The sequence below is a fragment of the Alligator mississippiensis genome, chromosome 15 (assembly GCF_030867095.1).
Source record: "Alligator mississippiensis isolate rAllMis1 chromosome 15, rAllMis1, whole genome shotgun sequence".
Taxonomy (NCBI): Eukaryota; Metazoa; Chordata; order Crocodylia; family Alligatoridae; genus Alligator; species Alligator mississippiensis.
The window spans coordinates 3158137-3173459 of record NC_081838.1 but is presented as its reverse complement, the minus strand read 5'-3'; the positions used below and the strand labels follow the sequence as shown (position 1 = coordinate 3173459).

General features: G+C 57.1%; 1 protein-coding gene across 1 annotated transcript; it reads right to left on the bottom strand.

The window, feature by feature from the left end:
* Positions 1-44: 44 nt before the first annotated feature.
* Positions 45-12109, bottom strand: HNRNPUL2 (heterogeneous nuclear ribonucleoprotein U like 2). Its single transcript, XM_014603309.3, has 14 exons — positions 11421-12109; positions 9355-9490; positions 9051-9127; positions 8499-8638; positions 7095-7185; positions 6871-6983; positions 6267-6530; positions 5715-5837; positions 5255-5383; positions 4967-5135; positions 4538-4738; positions 3821-3897; positions 3606-3713; positions 45-2489 (listed from the first exon to the last, which is right to left on the bottom strand). Exons 1-14 carry the CDS (start codon positions 12010-12012, stop codon positions 2421-2423), a joined length of 2289 nt encoding a protein of 762 aa, XP_014458795.2. The 5' UTR covers positions 12013-12109; the 3' UTR covers positions 45-2420.
* Positions 12110-15323: the final 3214 nt, after the last annotated feature.

Below are 15323 nucleotides of genomic sequence, written 5' to 3'. Positions count from 1 at the left end.
CAAGGACAGACGAAGCAGCGAGGCAGCACCAGGAGGCGGCCGAGTCAAGCCAATGGTTATTTATTCTAAAAACGGCAGCGATCAATCGCCTACATTTGCCAGAAGCCGAAGGAAAAAAGAAGCGTTACAGATGTAAACAACCACACACGGTAACATGGTCAATGGTCAAACCCTTTTTTACTGGCCACTTCAAAAAACGTTTTACAGGTCGTCAAGACAGTCACAGCCTCCGCGCTCTCCCCTCTACAGCCACTAAGACGTACGAGCGAGCGTGAAACACTAAACGGAGCTAAAAAAAAAAAATTTATAAGAACAGGCTGCAAAGTTCTTCCTTTACCATTTACATTTTTTCGGATTTTTTTTTCTTTTTTAACAAAAAAAAATAATAATAATGTGCAGAGGAAAAAAAGACATCTATCGAAGTCGCTAAAGGTCTCTTGGTCTGACGGACAAGGACGTGGTAGTTCTAGTCACCCCCAGAAAAGGTTCTCTTTTTTTGTTTTTTTTTTTTTGTATTTATTTCTTTATTTAAAAAGGATTACAGCTTCAAAAGTCATTCCGAGAACAGTTGACGGCCCCCTCCAGAAATCCCCACAGTGCCACGGACAACGCTTCTGTGCCCAGGGCTCCCTAGAAAGCTCCTGCTCTCTCTTCCCCCTCTTCCCCTGTCCCAAGCAGATTTTCTAGTGGCCTGGAGCATTTAAAACACCTGTGGCTTTGTTATAAAAAGGGTCACGCTGTGAGCTACACCCCCACTTCCCCAAAGCCCCTGGATTTGCGAGTGGCACAGAGCCGGGAGCCCCCGGCTGCGGTCTCCGGCTGTGGGCAGAAGGAAAGGCGAGTCTGGGCTGGGTGCCGGGGACGGGACAGCTTGCAATGGCTGGCAGAGAAGAGTAACAGCGATAAAAGAAAAAGAAAAGGAAAAAGGAAAATCCAATTCTTGAAACAAAGTAAAAATGTTTGAATTTCAAACAGTGAATCACAAGCAGCAGAGGGAAGTCACGGGCTCCCAGACCAAGAGTATTTACAATTTGCTTCCTAGGAGGCGTCCTGTTCACTGGGAAAGGGCCCCCCCCTGGCCTGGCTGTGGCAGGGAAGGAGATGGGTGGACGAGAATGAAACAATGCAGAGAGAGAATCCTACAGATCAACGCTAAATATCATCATTGGAAAAGTTGAACCGCGCTCCCCACCCCCCTCCCTCCCCTGCAAAAAATACAAACCGGCCGCATCCACCACCGCTGCAAACAGGCTTCCTATGCCCTCGGGAGCAGCTGCCCCTGCCCCCAAGCTGCCTGGCACATGCCTGGGGAAGGGGCCCCCCCATCCCTGCGGTGAGGCAGGAGACCAAGGACATCCCAAATTTCATGCCCCAAGCAGGGGAGGGATCCTAGGGAACACCCCCCTCCTCTGGGGCCAGGCTGTGCAGGCAGAGAAGGCAGCACTGGAGCAGAGGGAGGGTGGGTGAGATGCCCGCTGTCACCACCCTGGCTTCCTAAATATGCACTGCCAGCACCGTGGGGGCCACTGGCTATGCCCTCTCAGCTACCTGTCAGGCAAGGTGACACATGGCACAGGTCACCTATGTACATGCCACACGCTCACGAAAAAAAGATCCTGCAGAAACCCTGAGAAATGTTCCTTCTCTTCCGCCACTGCCCAGACAGACGCTCTAGAGATGAGAAGCTGCCTCGGGGAGGGGTGGGGGAACTGCGAGGCCACTGGTGCTGGCTGAGAATGCGGGGACAGGCGACCTGCACTCCTGTGGGGAAATTCAACAGTGGGTGAAGGCAAAGGCTCCCAGCCTGGGGTGTGGTGTGGTAGCACCCGGCACCCGCCAGATGCAGTGGGAACCAAGGTCAATGCGATCCCTTCTCTACCTGCGCCTCAAGCTGCGGTGGTCAGAGTCCCCTGCACCTCACCCCCCGCCAAAGCCAGGTTAGCAAAGGATAGTTTGCAAGATTAGTTTTGCAAGCTAATGATCAGAGACACCTGCTCACACCCCCTGCCCCTCCTGCCTGCCTGTGCCTCTCGCCTCGTCCTCCTGCCGCTGCCTCGTGCCTCCCTGCCAGCCGCTGGCCCAGCTGCTCCAGGATGTCGCTCAAAGGTACGTAGTTCTCCTGCCCAGTCACCACAGGGAACAGGATGGGCAGCGCGCTAAGTGCTGCACCCTGCGCACACGTTCTGATTACAAATGTCTAACTAGGTTTGAAATGTTTTATAGAATAAGACAATATTCTCTTCAACAAACTTTTAAAAAAAATTTACAGTTTCTTCTTTTTGTGTGTTTTTTTTCCTCCCCCCCTCCCCCCGCCGCCGCTCTCCCCCCAACAGCCCTGTTTCCATTGGTTGTGTTTCGGGGAGTGGCAGGCACCCCCGCGTGTTCAGCTGCATGGCTGAAGGGTGCAGACGGCCGGGACTTCACCGGTACCCCTGGTAGCCATAGTAGTTCCTGTAGTACCGGTCTCTGTCCTGGTAGTAGTTCTGCCACTGGGAATGAGGAAGACGGACACCGTTAGCAGACAGAGGTGTGCTTTGAGGGTACGGGCTCCTGGCAGAAACCATCCCCCTTTCCCACAGAGCTCCCAGACTGCCACTCCAGCCATTGTTTCATAGCAGGTAGGGTCGGAAGGGACCTGAGCAGATCATCAAGTCTGACCACCTGCCGTGGGCAGGAAAGAGTGCTGGGGTCAAACAACCCCAGGTAGGTGATTATCTAGACTCCTTCTGAAGACCCGCAGGGTAGGAGTGAGCACCACTTCTCTTGGAAGTTGGTTGCAGATCCTAGCCACCCTGACTGTAAAGTAGCGCCTGCTGATGTCTAGCCTGAACCTACTCTCAGTCAACTTGTGCCTGTTACTCTTCGTTACTCCCGGTAGTGCTCGGGGGAACAGGGACTCTCCCATTCCCTGCAGGTCCCCCCTGTAAGTTTATAGACTGCCACCAGATCCCCTCTCCGCCTTCTCTTCTGAAGGCTGAACAGGTTCAGGACCCATAACCTCTCTTCATAGGGCCTGCCCTGCTACCCCTTGACCATGCGAGTGGCCTCCTCTGGACCCTCTCGATACTGTCCACATCCCTCCTGAAGTTCAGCACCCAGAACTGGATGCAGTACTCTATCTGTGGCCTGACCAATGTCACAGAGAGGGGGAGGATCATCTCCTTGGACCTGCTTGTGATGCATCTATGGATGCATGACAAGGTGCAGTTAGCCTTCTTGACTGTGTCCCCACATTGGCAGTCCATGTTCATCTTGGAATCAATGACTCCAAGATCCTTTTCTGCCTCTGTGCTGACGAGAAGAGAGTTCCCCAGCCTGTAGGTCTGCTGCTGGTTCTTCCTCCCCAGGAGCAGTACCTTGCATTTGCCAGTATTGAATCCTATCCTATTCTCATCCATCCACCCCTGTGACCTGTCCAGATTTAGTTGTAGCCTGTCCTTCCCTTCTGGAGTGCCCACCTGTGTGCCCACAGACCTTGGGGAGGGGACTGGGAGCGAGGGGGAGTGACTGAACTCACAGCCCACGCAAGTGAGGAGCTGCCTTCACTGGGACAGGTCACCTAGGTGGTGGGATACCACAAGCGTTCCGTGGTCTGGAGCTCTTACCTCTCGGTTGTACTGCCTGTAGTAATCTCGGTATCTGTTGTACTCGTAGTCGCGCCCATAAAACCTGTCGTAGTCCCCTCTGTATCGGTCGTAGAAGTTGCGGTAACCCTGTGGGAACAGAAGCAGCGCCCTAAGTACATCTAAAGGGAACAGTGCCATGTCTTCCAGACAGGGTTCTCAAACTTCCTAGGCAGAGATAGGGAGGCTACACTCACCCCTCTGTTTCCAGGCTGTCCCCAGTACTGCTGCTGCCCGTAGGCACGGTTGTCATAGCCTCGACGCTGCCCGCCAACTGCAAAGGAAGCAAACAGGTTAGACATGGGCTGTGGGGAGCAACAAAGCCAGAGAGCTGGGAGGAAAAGCACCCTGGTGCTCCAGAACCATGAGGGTTACACAGCCCAGGAAACTGAGCAGCAGACCCAGCTCATTCCAAGAGCTCCCAAGGGGCATGAGGGTAGTGACTGGATAGGAAAGCACAGCATGCACACTGGTGCAGTGCCAGGGAAACTGGACCAGGAAGAGCTATCAGCAGTGGATAGAGAGAACAGGAAAAAGTGGGGGGGATTCAGGGTGCTGACAGAGAAGGGGAAGTAGGGTGAGACCATGCAAATAAAGGATGCTGTGGGGAAGCCCTCAGCAAATAGCAGGACAAGGAAACAAAACCGCAGGCTCCCTGAAAAGCAGAGGACCTCTGAGAGCTATGGCCAGGAAGAGGGTGCAATACCAAAGAGCAACAGGCTGTGAATAAGTGGGAGTGAAGCCAGGTGGGTAAAGGGGACGGGAGTACTGCCAACAGCCAAGTATAGGCGCTTGCTGCAATCCCGCCAAAGGACCCATGGCCTCCCTCCAACAGTAGCTGAGAAGAGACTCCCTGCACAAGAAGCCGCACCAGGTACAGTTGAAAACACCAGCCCTGCACTGCAGAGCCTCACCATAGGCCTGGCCACGGTTGCGGTTCTGCCGGTTGCGCTTGTTGCGGTTGTTGCGGCGGTTGGCCCGCTTCTCCGAGGGCGGGAGCAGCTTACGGGCCTCCTCTTTGTACTTGGTGACCAGGGGCTGGGCCTCTTCCTTTGCCAGCTCCCCATAGATCACCTCATCCAGGTAATCGTTCTTCTCCGGCAGTGAAAAGTTGGCTGTGGTGAAACAGACAGCAACAAGGAGTTCACAAGGTTATGGCTTCTCCCAGTGACCTGGCATCCCGTTTTCAGAAGTGGTCCAGGGAGTAAGGGGTCCCTGCCCGATTGCCCCACAGGGGCATCTGGGCTCTTACTCCAGCCTAGCACTAGCCTGGAAGCAGCCAGCTCCTCGGAGCTAGCAATGCTGAGCCCCAGTGGTACAGGTCTGGGTAAAAAAAAGTCTACCTTTCATTTCCAGCATCACAGATTCGGGCACATCCTCCCCTTCCACCTCCTTCCTAAGCTCCAGCCTCTTCTTCCAGTCTTCTTCATTGGGGACAATCACAATGACCTTGCGAGAAAACCCCTTGAAGGTAAGCAGCTTCCGTCGCTGGCCAGAGTTGTACACATTGCACTGAGCCGGGGAAGAGAAACGAGCTTCAGAAATGGGCACTGGCCCACCCCTGTCAGGAATTCCCGTTCTCACGGGCACAGCCTGCTCTGCATTGAGACACTGGGATATAGAACAGGTACCTGATCAAGAATGAAGTTCCTCTTTGCCCTGGGAGCAATCTGGACCAGCTTGCTAAGGCACTGGGCAGCTTGCTGGATTAACAGGTCTCTGCTCTTGGGGTCCATCTCCTCAACCTCCACTCCCTTCGTCTGCCAAAAGGAATGAGAGAGGAATCAGGAGGTGGTGTTCTGGACAAACACTGCATCCTCCCGCTCTGCAGTCATGCCCACGGGCCCAGTAAGACAGTCCACAATAGGCCTCCTGCGGACAAGGGACGCTCCCCTCTGAGCTGGAGCTCAGAATGATTTACAGATGGATTTAGAAAGAGAGAAAACCCCTTGTTCTGCTATCAAGTAAGTTCCCTCCTCCCACAACTTGACACAATCACCTGCAATTCCACTTGTAGCAGAACACTGACACCCAGACCCTGAGCCGCACAGCCCTGAATAGAGAGAACCTGGGGTGATAGTAAGTGCTTACCCTCATTTGGTACAGGACGGTCTCTGTTCCCAAGATGTTGTATCGCTTCTCTTGGTTCTCCTCGGTGTGTTTCTGTGCCCACAGGGTCTTTCCAGATCCTGGCAGCCCCACCATCAGCAGCACCTGCAGGGGACCAATGCACATAGGTGAGTGGAGGAAGAATCAGAACAGATGAGCAGCAGCCAGCACCAGGCTGTCAGATGCTCTTTGGATTCCCCCCTCGGGACAGGCCTATGAATCGTGCAGTTGCCTAGAATGCGGGCACTGAGTCACTGGCCATGTCTGTACATCCATGTTGCAGGCACCCTGCAGTGACTGTGAGGTTGGATACATCTAACTTGTGTGGGTACCAGAACCAGTCTCACTACAACACCAGGAAGCTCAGAACAAGCTACAACCCTGCCCAAAAAGATGGACAAATTCAATGCTAAGCTTCACGCTGACACCACTGGGCTGGTACCAGTACCCAGAATGGCTCCCTGAAAGCTGGCTGAGGCAGAGCAAGGTCTTGGCCATGGTGGGGCCATACGATGGATGAGCTCCCCCCCTTACCTCGCACTCCTCTATGGTTTTGGGCGGAAGTGGTGTGCGCACGCGGTCCTCGACTGGCACAGCATGGATGAACACATAGTCCTCAGGGGCTGGGAAGAAGGGCTCCTCCTTCTGGCCAAAATTCAACTCCACCACGCAGTTCTTGCAGAGGACATGGGGCAGGAGTGCACGGTCAGCCAGGGCCTCCTTACTGATCCGGAAGGCCACACCCAGGTCCTCCCCGTTCTTGGAGAAGGAGAGCTCCACCTCATCACTCTCAAAGTTCTGAGACACAAAGAACACAGGGGCTGGAGACCTGCGAGTCTGGATGGGTGCCCATCACTTCCCCAACCCTCACATCCCAGGTACCTCCTGCCCCCAGAAAGAAGCAGTGCCAGGCTTGCCACCACTTTGTGCCCTACCATAAACCCATCAGCAACAGAGTAAGAGGACACAGAGAATTAGATCCTTTGTTTGCAGTATAGGGCACTGTAGCTTCCCCGCATGACTGTGTCAGGGACAGGAGCAGGAGAGCCCTGTTAGGCTATTTTCTGGTTGTCAGGACAGTCTTGCCCCCGCCTGCCCCTCTGACATGGCTGGTATGGACCTAATCTCCAGAACTTACAGCAAAGCAACCAATCACGTCATTCTCCCCGAAAGGCTGACCAAACTCCTCAAACTGCCCATTTTCAGCCTTCAACCCTCGTCCATCGTAGCCATATGAAAACTCATCCTCACCTGGAAAAGAACGGCACAGTTACTACCTGCAGCCTCCTGCTGCAGGGCCAGCTGGGGCTGCAGCGCTTTCCAAGCTCCTGGGTGATACAGGAGCAAAAGGACATTTGTTACCTAGCTGCGAACGAGAGAAGTCCACAGACCATCCAACCCGGAACAGCGGGACCTCTGTGCTGCCCTCCTTCACAGGGAGATTCTGTGTCACCTAGAGACATTCAAGAAGGGGTCACTTAGCGCAGTGGTTGCAAAGCTGGGACTGACCCCAGGCATACAGTTCTCAGCCACATTCCACTATGCCAGGGTGTACATGTGAACTGGAGGCACACAGGTTACACCTCCAGGTGACAAAGCCAAGGAGTTAAATGGGATATTTACTCTGCATTCCCTGGAGCATATGCTTCCAGCAGTCCCCCTGACATCCGGTGCCCCCCAGAGCATGATGCAACTGTAGCAGTTTCCTTTAGCCACTAAAACACTATTTACTCCAGACTGGAAGCAAACCACTTTTCTGCAAAGCTTGGCGAGAGACCCTGCACTTCAGCCATACCCTACCCCGCTCCAGTGTCCCAAGGCTGACAGGCACTGGGCCTCATATCTGCTCGCTTCACAATCTCTACCAACTCCCAGGGTTGTGGGAACAACCAGCTACATAATTTGCCTGAATATGACAAATGAATCAAGTGCAGATTCAAGATAGCTGTCAGTGTGCAAGGGGCAGAGTAGCTACAGATTAACCAGCTTTTTCATAAACAGTTGCTTTCCCTGAGAAAGTCTGCTACAAGGAAAAGGCACTTCCAAAGACACCCCCCCAACACACACACACACACACACACACACACACACACACACACACTGAGCATTCACATATGCCACACGAAGAGGCCTACAAGTCCTTTTCCATTTTCTCCATAGTGGGACTGCATCCTTAAGGCAGTGAAGAAGAACTTTTATGCGCATGGACAGTCTGCAGCTATGTTACAGCAAAGAGCTGCCTAATTAGCATTTGGGAGAAAGGGTATCTTTACTAAAGGGTCACGCCTCCATAACCTTGCGGATAGGGACCAGGAATTCAGAGCAGTGCTCAAGATGCCTACAAAGTTATTTTCAGGGAAGCAAGGATAGCCAGGTTTGACAACCCTGGGACTTTGACGACAAGATATCAGGAAAGTCCCCTAATAACCGTCAGGTTCACTTAGATTCATCAGGGCAAAATAAAGGCAGACGGCTCTCTGCTTGCCGGGGAAGTAACACATTCCCTTAACTGCAAGCAGATTCAGAAGAACCAGTTCTGAGAGACGGTCTCCTATCACCCTGCCATATTGTACAGCTCCCCACACCCTTGTAGTCATACCTCCCATCAGCGAGGCAACGAGCAAAGCTAGTTAGGTTTAGAGATGATGAAAGTCTGCTTTGGGTCGTATCCACGCTAAATTAGGCTGGAAGAGCCCCCATGTCTTGTTCAGTGCTGAACAGTTCCTGAAGCTCAACAGAACACGTACAATGCTCCACAGCCCCCACCTTTGCCTCAAAGCAGACTTTTCCCTTCGTCACGCCATGGGTGCTCCTTGCCCCAGACCAAAGGCCAGGGAACTTCTCTGAGAAAAGCGGCTGTCCTCCATAGCGGTCCTTGCTTGCTTTGAAGTGGAGATCAGAAGTGTCTGTCAGAAGGAAAAGACCAGTTACCTCCAAGCTGCCTTCACCTGACTTGAGGGAGTCAAACCCCACAAGCAAGGCCAGGCTAATATTTAGAGAGAAACAGACATATCAATTTCTCAGTGTTTTCAGATGCCCATTTTCTCATTGTTACAATATTGCTGGTGTCACCTATCTAGACACCATGAAATCTGACTGATTTCCGCCCTCTGGGACAGCAGGACTGGAAATGCAGCAGCAGGACAGAGGTCCAACAAGCTGGTGTTAACCCTCAGCAGCTGAAAGAAGAACATGCCATACTATTCCAGCATGCACCCATGCTAAACTTGGATTTTTCCCTCCAGAACTGTGCACCCTAGAACATGCCTCTGAACGTTATACTATGAATACAACAGTTTCTACAGGCTGCATACGCACATGTGTCCAGGATCACGACAGTTTCATCATCTTCCCCTTCTCTTGGCTCCTCTTCAGGTGGCGGGGGAGACTTGGATCTGTCCAAAAGGGAGGGAAATGAGCAATCAAGTATCACAGCATAAACAGCACGGAGAGCCATTTAGAGTAGAGAAAAAAAAGCAGATTGGAGGAGCAGAACCTCTGCACACCAGCACCAAACCCAGTCCTCTCATTGGCACCTGTCCAACCCCAGAGCCAGCTGGCCAGATCTAGCAGCATTTACTGCCCTGATGGAACTAGATCCCAGTGATTCCCCTCTCCTCACCGGCTGTTGTAGGCCTCCTCCCTGAACTCATAGTAAGCACGGCCGTGCTCATCTTTTTCATCCCGTTGTCTCTTGACTCCTCGCCGCTCTCCATCAGAGCCCTCTGGCTTTGCTTTGTCACCACCCTCCTCATCTCCTGTAAGGGGCAGAAGAAATCATCAGCACATCTGACAAAGCAGCAAAAAACCTACAGGATGTGATATCAAGGAAGCCCACCAAACAAGGTGCTTCTGTCTCAAGATGCTCCGTTAAAAATAACAAATATAAAAACACGCTCAACTCGATCCATTAGTGGGATCAGTGTTAAAAAGCCATGGGCCTGCCTGACACACCTCTACTCTTAGAGGCTGCCAACTCAGATTGCTACAATAGAAAGCTTACAGTGAAAGCCTATTTTTGTCAGTTTACTGTGCACATTTGACAGTGAGTTCTGTAAAAGCAGCTGTGCTGCTCTCCCCTCTGCAGGTAGGTATTTCCCTTCTTGTTCATGTGGATCTTTCCACATGACAACTTGGAAGAAGTTTACCTTTTGAAAAAAGAGAGTCAGGTATTATAAAACAACCCAAAACAACTGCCGGATGCATTTGGGAGCAACACTGTATATGAAACTACTTATAGTTTTTAACACAGATTAGTCTTTGAGTTGACAGGTATCTAGCGGTGTCAAGTCAGAGATGCAGGCGCCCACTGACGCCCAGCATGCAGTCTTAGAACCAAACGATTTTACAGCTAACTTATGAGCCAAAACCCAACTAATGTTCATTAGTTAGTAAGCAATGGTAACGGCCAATAACGGTCTGAGAACGAATCAAGTTGTTAAAAAACACTAAATAGCAATTACTAATATTCTATGTTTTTCTTACAAATGACTGAGCACGTGTCTAGGCCCTAAATTAGTTAAGCAAAATGCTCTGGTGAGAGAAACTAGCTCCTTTGCCAGTCAATGCAAGTCAAAACAACGGTCTCCTCGTTCACGTGGAATGTTTTGGCTTCGCATTTTCACCCTCTTCCTGCTACCGAGCAGCAAGTTTCGTTTTTGGATGTTTTTTTCCCCTCAAGGCTCAGTCACGTGTCCAGCTTTACTCTTGTCAGTAGTTGCACTCTCATCCCACAGAAATCAACAGGCCTCCTCACTGAAGTCGAGTGAAATGCATCTGGGTCTCCGGGGTCCCAGTTTACATCCTCGTTTGTCAAATTTCTAGACAATAATTTGGCACAGCTCTACACCCAAAACCTAGACAATAATTTCAACTTCACAGGATTTGCTGTAGATGTATATGTCACACACGTACACACACACATTTAAATCAGGATGGGGGGGGGAATAATAAAAAAACAAATCAAACAGGACAAACAAAACATCTAGCTTGCTAACATAAACGGCTGTGGCTGGACAAGGGTTTTAAGCTGGAATCAAGGAAAAGGGAAGGAGTTGAGATGCTGGATTAACATTCGGCTTTCGGCTACCAACACTTTGCCATCACCCCCTATCCGCGCTCCGTGCATAACCCGTCGACCCCGAGGGCTGAGGGAAGCGATGACGAACCGAGCGTCTTTCTACCATCGTCGCCTCTAGCATCGAACTCCGCACGCCGACCCCGTCGCCCCCTGCTATCGGGGACCCGCGCTTAGGCTGCTGCAACAAGTGAAAGCACCTGCTCGCTGCCGCTATTCCCCAGCGCCCCGCGCCCCGTTTTCCCTCTCGATATTCGTCACGCATCACCCTCAGGAAGCGAACGCGGATTTTAAAACCACCGGGCTTTAACGCATCAACAGCCAGGCGGACGGGCGCGGGATACCCAACTTGCCCTACGTCGCCCAAGGCTGCACCCTGCCCGTTTCCGCGGCCCCGACACCACATTCGTCTCCCAGCGTCGGATGCATCTCGCCCCGCGGGATCCGAGCGAGGGACGCCCCCCGCCCCCACGCGCGAGCGAGCGGGAGGTGGGGCACGGGGGCCTAGACGCGCTGGGAGGAGGGGAGGGGAGGGGAGGGGAGGGGAGGGGAGCGGATCCCCACGTGCGCGGGAAGGAAGCCAGGGCAGGGGAGAGAGCGGGCTGGCTCACCGGGCTGCTCGCCTCCTTCCTTGGCCTCGGCAGCCGCCGCCTCATCGCCGCTGGGCCCCTCCTCGGGCGGCCGCTCGGCCCCGTTGACCCCGCTGCCGGCGGCCTCGCCCTCCGCGCTGCCCTCAGGCGCCGGCTCGGTCTGCATGGGCGCTGCTTCCTCCTCCTCCTCCTCCTCCTCCTCCCCCTGCAGCGGTGCCGCCGCCGCCGCCGCCTCCTCCTCCGCTGCGGCCGGGGCGGGGGCTGCAGCCGAGGCCGGGGCCGGGGCGGGGGCCGGGGCGGCGGCGGCCTCGTCCTCGTCGGCCAGCAGCGCCTCCTCGTCTTCCTCCTCCTCCTCCTCTTCTTCCTCCTCCTCGTCCTCGTCGTCGTCGCCGCCGCCGCCGTAGCGGGGCCCGCTGGCGGCGGCGGGGCCCGGCTCAGAGCCCGGCGGCCCGCCGGCCGCGCCCCCGGCCTCCTCGGGCCCCGCCGCCAGCATCTCGGCGTCCAGCGCCTCCTGCAGCCGCTGCGCCAGCTCCACCTTGAGGCCGCGCGCGTCCAGGCCGCGGCGGCCCAGCTCGGCCCGCAGCTCGGTCACCTTCAGCCGCTTCACATCCATGGCGGCGGGGGCGGCGGGGAGGGGCGCGAGGCGGCGCCTGAGGCGGCGGCGGGGGGCGGGGAGGCGGCGGTGGAGCGAGCGAGCGACGGGCGAGCGCGCGAGACACCGAGCGCCACCGACCCCAGCGCCTCGGCCTCTCCCGCGCCGCCACTGCGCATGCGCGGCGCCCAGCGCGCCTGCGCCGAGCCGGGCCCCCTCCGCCTCCCGCCGCCCTACTGCGCCTGCGCCGGGGTCGGCCGCCGCCTCCCGCCGCCCCACTGCGCAGGCGCCGCCCCGCGCGCAGGCGCCAGCGCTGGAGTGGGGGGGAGGCGGCCCCCCCTCCCGCGCCTCACGCGCGCGGACCCTGGTGCGCAGGCGCGCGCAGGCGCACGGCCCCTCCACCCGCGCCGAGCGCAAACCTCCAGCGCCGCGCCCGCCGCGCATGCGGCGTGCCCCCAAGCGACTGCCAGGCTGAGCGCCGTTCCCATGGTTTTTTCCCATTGGTCGGACGCGTCCAATCCCGAGCTCCCCCGCTCTAAATCTGCCCAGCAACGACTAGGAGTGCTTTCTGATTGGGTGGCCGCCCTAGCGCCTGCTTCGCGGCCCCCACCCGTTGTCTGTGTATGGGCGGCCGCCATTTTCTCTCTTGGTTAGGGTTGTGGAGCCTGGGGTGGGGCGGGGCAGGGGGGCGTGTGCTCGCCTTCGCGCCCTGGGGCTGCCTCTCCCAAAATATGTAAGGGCAACCCCAAAATATTTGCCACCCTCAAAATGTTGCCTGAGAGCATCTGCCCTCTGAAAAGTTGTTGCCAGCCCCCTTGCCACTGCTTTGCCTTGTAAAAGTGCCCCTCAGCCTCCCTCCCCAGCGCCGTCTCTTCGTCACCAGGCTCCCTTCTGTGCGGGGCACGATACAGGGCAATAACAGCGAACGGGAAGGCCGCTTTGGACATGTGGGTTCAGAAAACCAAAATCGCTCCAGCCGTCTTCCGCGGGCTTCCCTCTCCGAGGCGCGGTCTGCGGGGACACGCTCGTACCATGCCAGACATTTATTCCCCTCAGTGCAAGGGGCTGTATTGCAGCACAACGGGAACAGCTGTGCTCGCAGAAGGACCGACGGAGCAGGTTCCCCGCGCCAGCACGCGCGCTCCTTTTCCCACCGACTGGTTTATTTTAAATTCAAGTCTGTGCCTGTCTTGACGCTTTCCTTCGGTTAAAGCAGAGGGCGTACACATACGGTAGCCATCGAGGTACCTCAGGAATAGCGAGTGCAACTGTTGCCACCGCCATGAATGTCGTGTGTCTCCTGAGGCTGGGGGAGCACGGTGAGCTACATCGGTGGCGGCGCTGTTGGCGGTGGAGGCGAGCGGGGAGGTCCCACAGGCAGCAGCGGCGATGGTGGTGGTGGAGGAGAGCGGGGAGCTCCTGTAGGCAGCAGTGGTGTCGGCGGTGGAAGCGAGCAGGGAGGTCCCGCAGGCAGCAGTGATGGTATTGGCGGTGGAGGCGAGCAGGGAGCTCCCACAGGCAGCAGTGATGGTATTGGCGGTGGAGGCGAGCAGGGAGGTCCCGCAGGCAGCGGTGGTGGTATTGGCGGTGGAGGCGAGCGGGGAGCTCCCATAGGCAGCAGTGGTGGTATTGGCGGTGGAGGCGAGCGGGGAGCTCCCATAGGCAGCAGTGGTGGTATTGGCGGTGGAGGCGAGCGGGGAGCTCCCATAGGCAGCAGTGGTGGTATTGGCGGTGGAGGCGAGCGGGGAGCTCCCGCAGGCAGCGGTGGTGGTATTGGCGGTGGAGGCGAGCGGGGAACTCCCGCAGGCAGCGGTGGTGTTGGCGGTGGAGGCGAGCGGGGAGCTCCTGCAGACGGCGGTGGTGTCGGCGGTGGAGGCGAGCAGGGAGCTCCCGCAGGCAGCGGTGGTGTTGGCGGTGGAGGCGAGCGGGGAGCTCCTGCAGGCGGCGGCGGTGGAGGCGAGCAGGGAGCTCCCACAGGCAGCAGTGGTGGTATTGGTGGAGGCGAGCGGGGAGCTCCTGCAGGCAGCGGTGGTGTTGGCAGTGGAGGCGAGCAGGGAGCTCCTGCAGGCGGCGGTGGTATTGGCGGTGGAAGCGAGCAGGGAGCTCCCACAGGCAGCAGTGGTGGTATTGGCGGTGGAGGCGAGCAGGGAGGTCCCGCAGGCAGCGGTGGTGTTGGCGGTGGAGGCGAGCGGGGAGCTCCTGCGGGTGGCGGTGGTGTCGGCGGTGGAGGTGAGCAGGGAGCTCCCACAGGCAGCAGTGGTGGTATTGGCGGTGGAGGCGAGCGGGGAGCTCCCGCAGGCAGCGGTGGTGTTGGCGGTGGAGGCGAGCGGGGAGCTCCTGCAGGCGGCGGTGGTGTTGGCGGTGGAGGCGAGCAGGGAGCTCCCACAGGCAGCAGTGATGGTATTGGCGGTGGAGGCGAGCGGGGAGCTCCCGCAGGCAGCGGTGGTGTTGGTGGTGGAGGCGAGCGGGGAGCTCCTGCAGGCAGCGGTGGTGTCGGTGGTGGAGGCGAGCAGGGAGCTCCCACAGGCTGCAGTGGTGGTATTGGCGGTGGAGGTGAGCGGGGAGCTCCCGCAGGCAGCGGTGGTGTTGGTGGTGGAGGCGAGCGGGGAGCTCCCGCAGGCAGCGGTGGTGTTGGTGGTGGAGGCGAGCGGGGAGCTCCTGCAGGCGGTGGCAGTGAACAGGGAGCTCCCGCAGTTGGCAGTGGTGTTGGCGGCAGAGGCGAGCAGGGAGGTCCCGCAGGAGGCAGCGGCGATGGTGGTGGTGGAGGAGAGCGGGGAGTTCCTGCAGGCAGCGGTGGTGTCGGCGGTGGAGGCAAGCAGGGAGGTCCCACAGGCAGCAGTGGTGGTGTTCGCGGTGTGGTGTTCGCGGTGGAGGCAAGCAGTGAGCTCCTGCAGGCAGCGGCAGTGAGCAGGAAGCTCCCGCAGTTGGCGGTGGTGTTGGCGGCGGAGGTGAGCAGGAAGGTCCCACAGGCAGCAGTGGTGGTGTTGGCGGTGGAGGTGAGCGGGGAGCTCCCGCAGTTGGTAGTAGTGTTCATGGCGGAGGCGAGCAGGGAGGTCCTACAGGAGGCAGCGGGGATGTTGGCGGTGTTGGCAAGCGGGGAGCTCTGGCAGTTGGCGGTGGTGTTGGCGGCAGAGGCGAGCAGAAAGGTCCCACAGGAGGCAGCGGCGATGTTGGTGGCAGAGGTGAGTGGGGAGCTCCGGCAGTCGGCGGTGGTGTTGGCGGCAGAGGCGAGCAGAGAGGTCCCACAGGAGGCAGCGGCAATGTTGGTGGTGGAGGCGAGCGGGGAGCTCCTGCAGGCACCAGTGGCGGGGATGGGCCAAGCGGGGAGCTCC

Bases quoted from the DNA above. Each gene is read 5' to 3' on its own strand.
- HNRNPUL2 (XM_014603309.3), bottom strand. From the start codon at position 12,012: ATGGATGTGAAGCGGCTGAAGGTGACCGAGCTGCGGGCCGAGCTGGGC. The intron at 6,984-7,094 runs GTAACAAATGTC...GTTCTTTTCCAG, and splicing joins CTTCTCTCGTTCGCAGCTAG to GTGAGGATGAGTTTTCATAT. The intron at 3,898-4,537 runs GTGAGGCTCTGC...CTTCCTTTGCAG, and splicing joins CAACCGTGGCCAGGCCTATG to TTGGCGGGCAGCGTCGAGGC.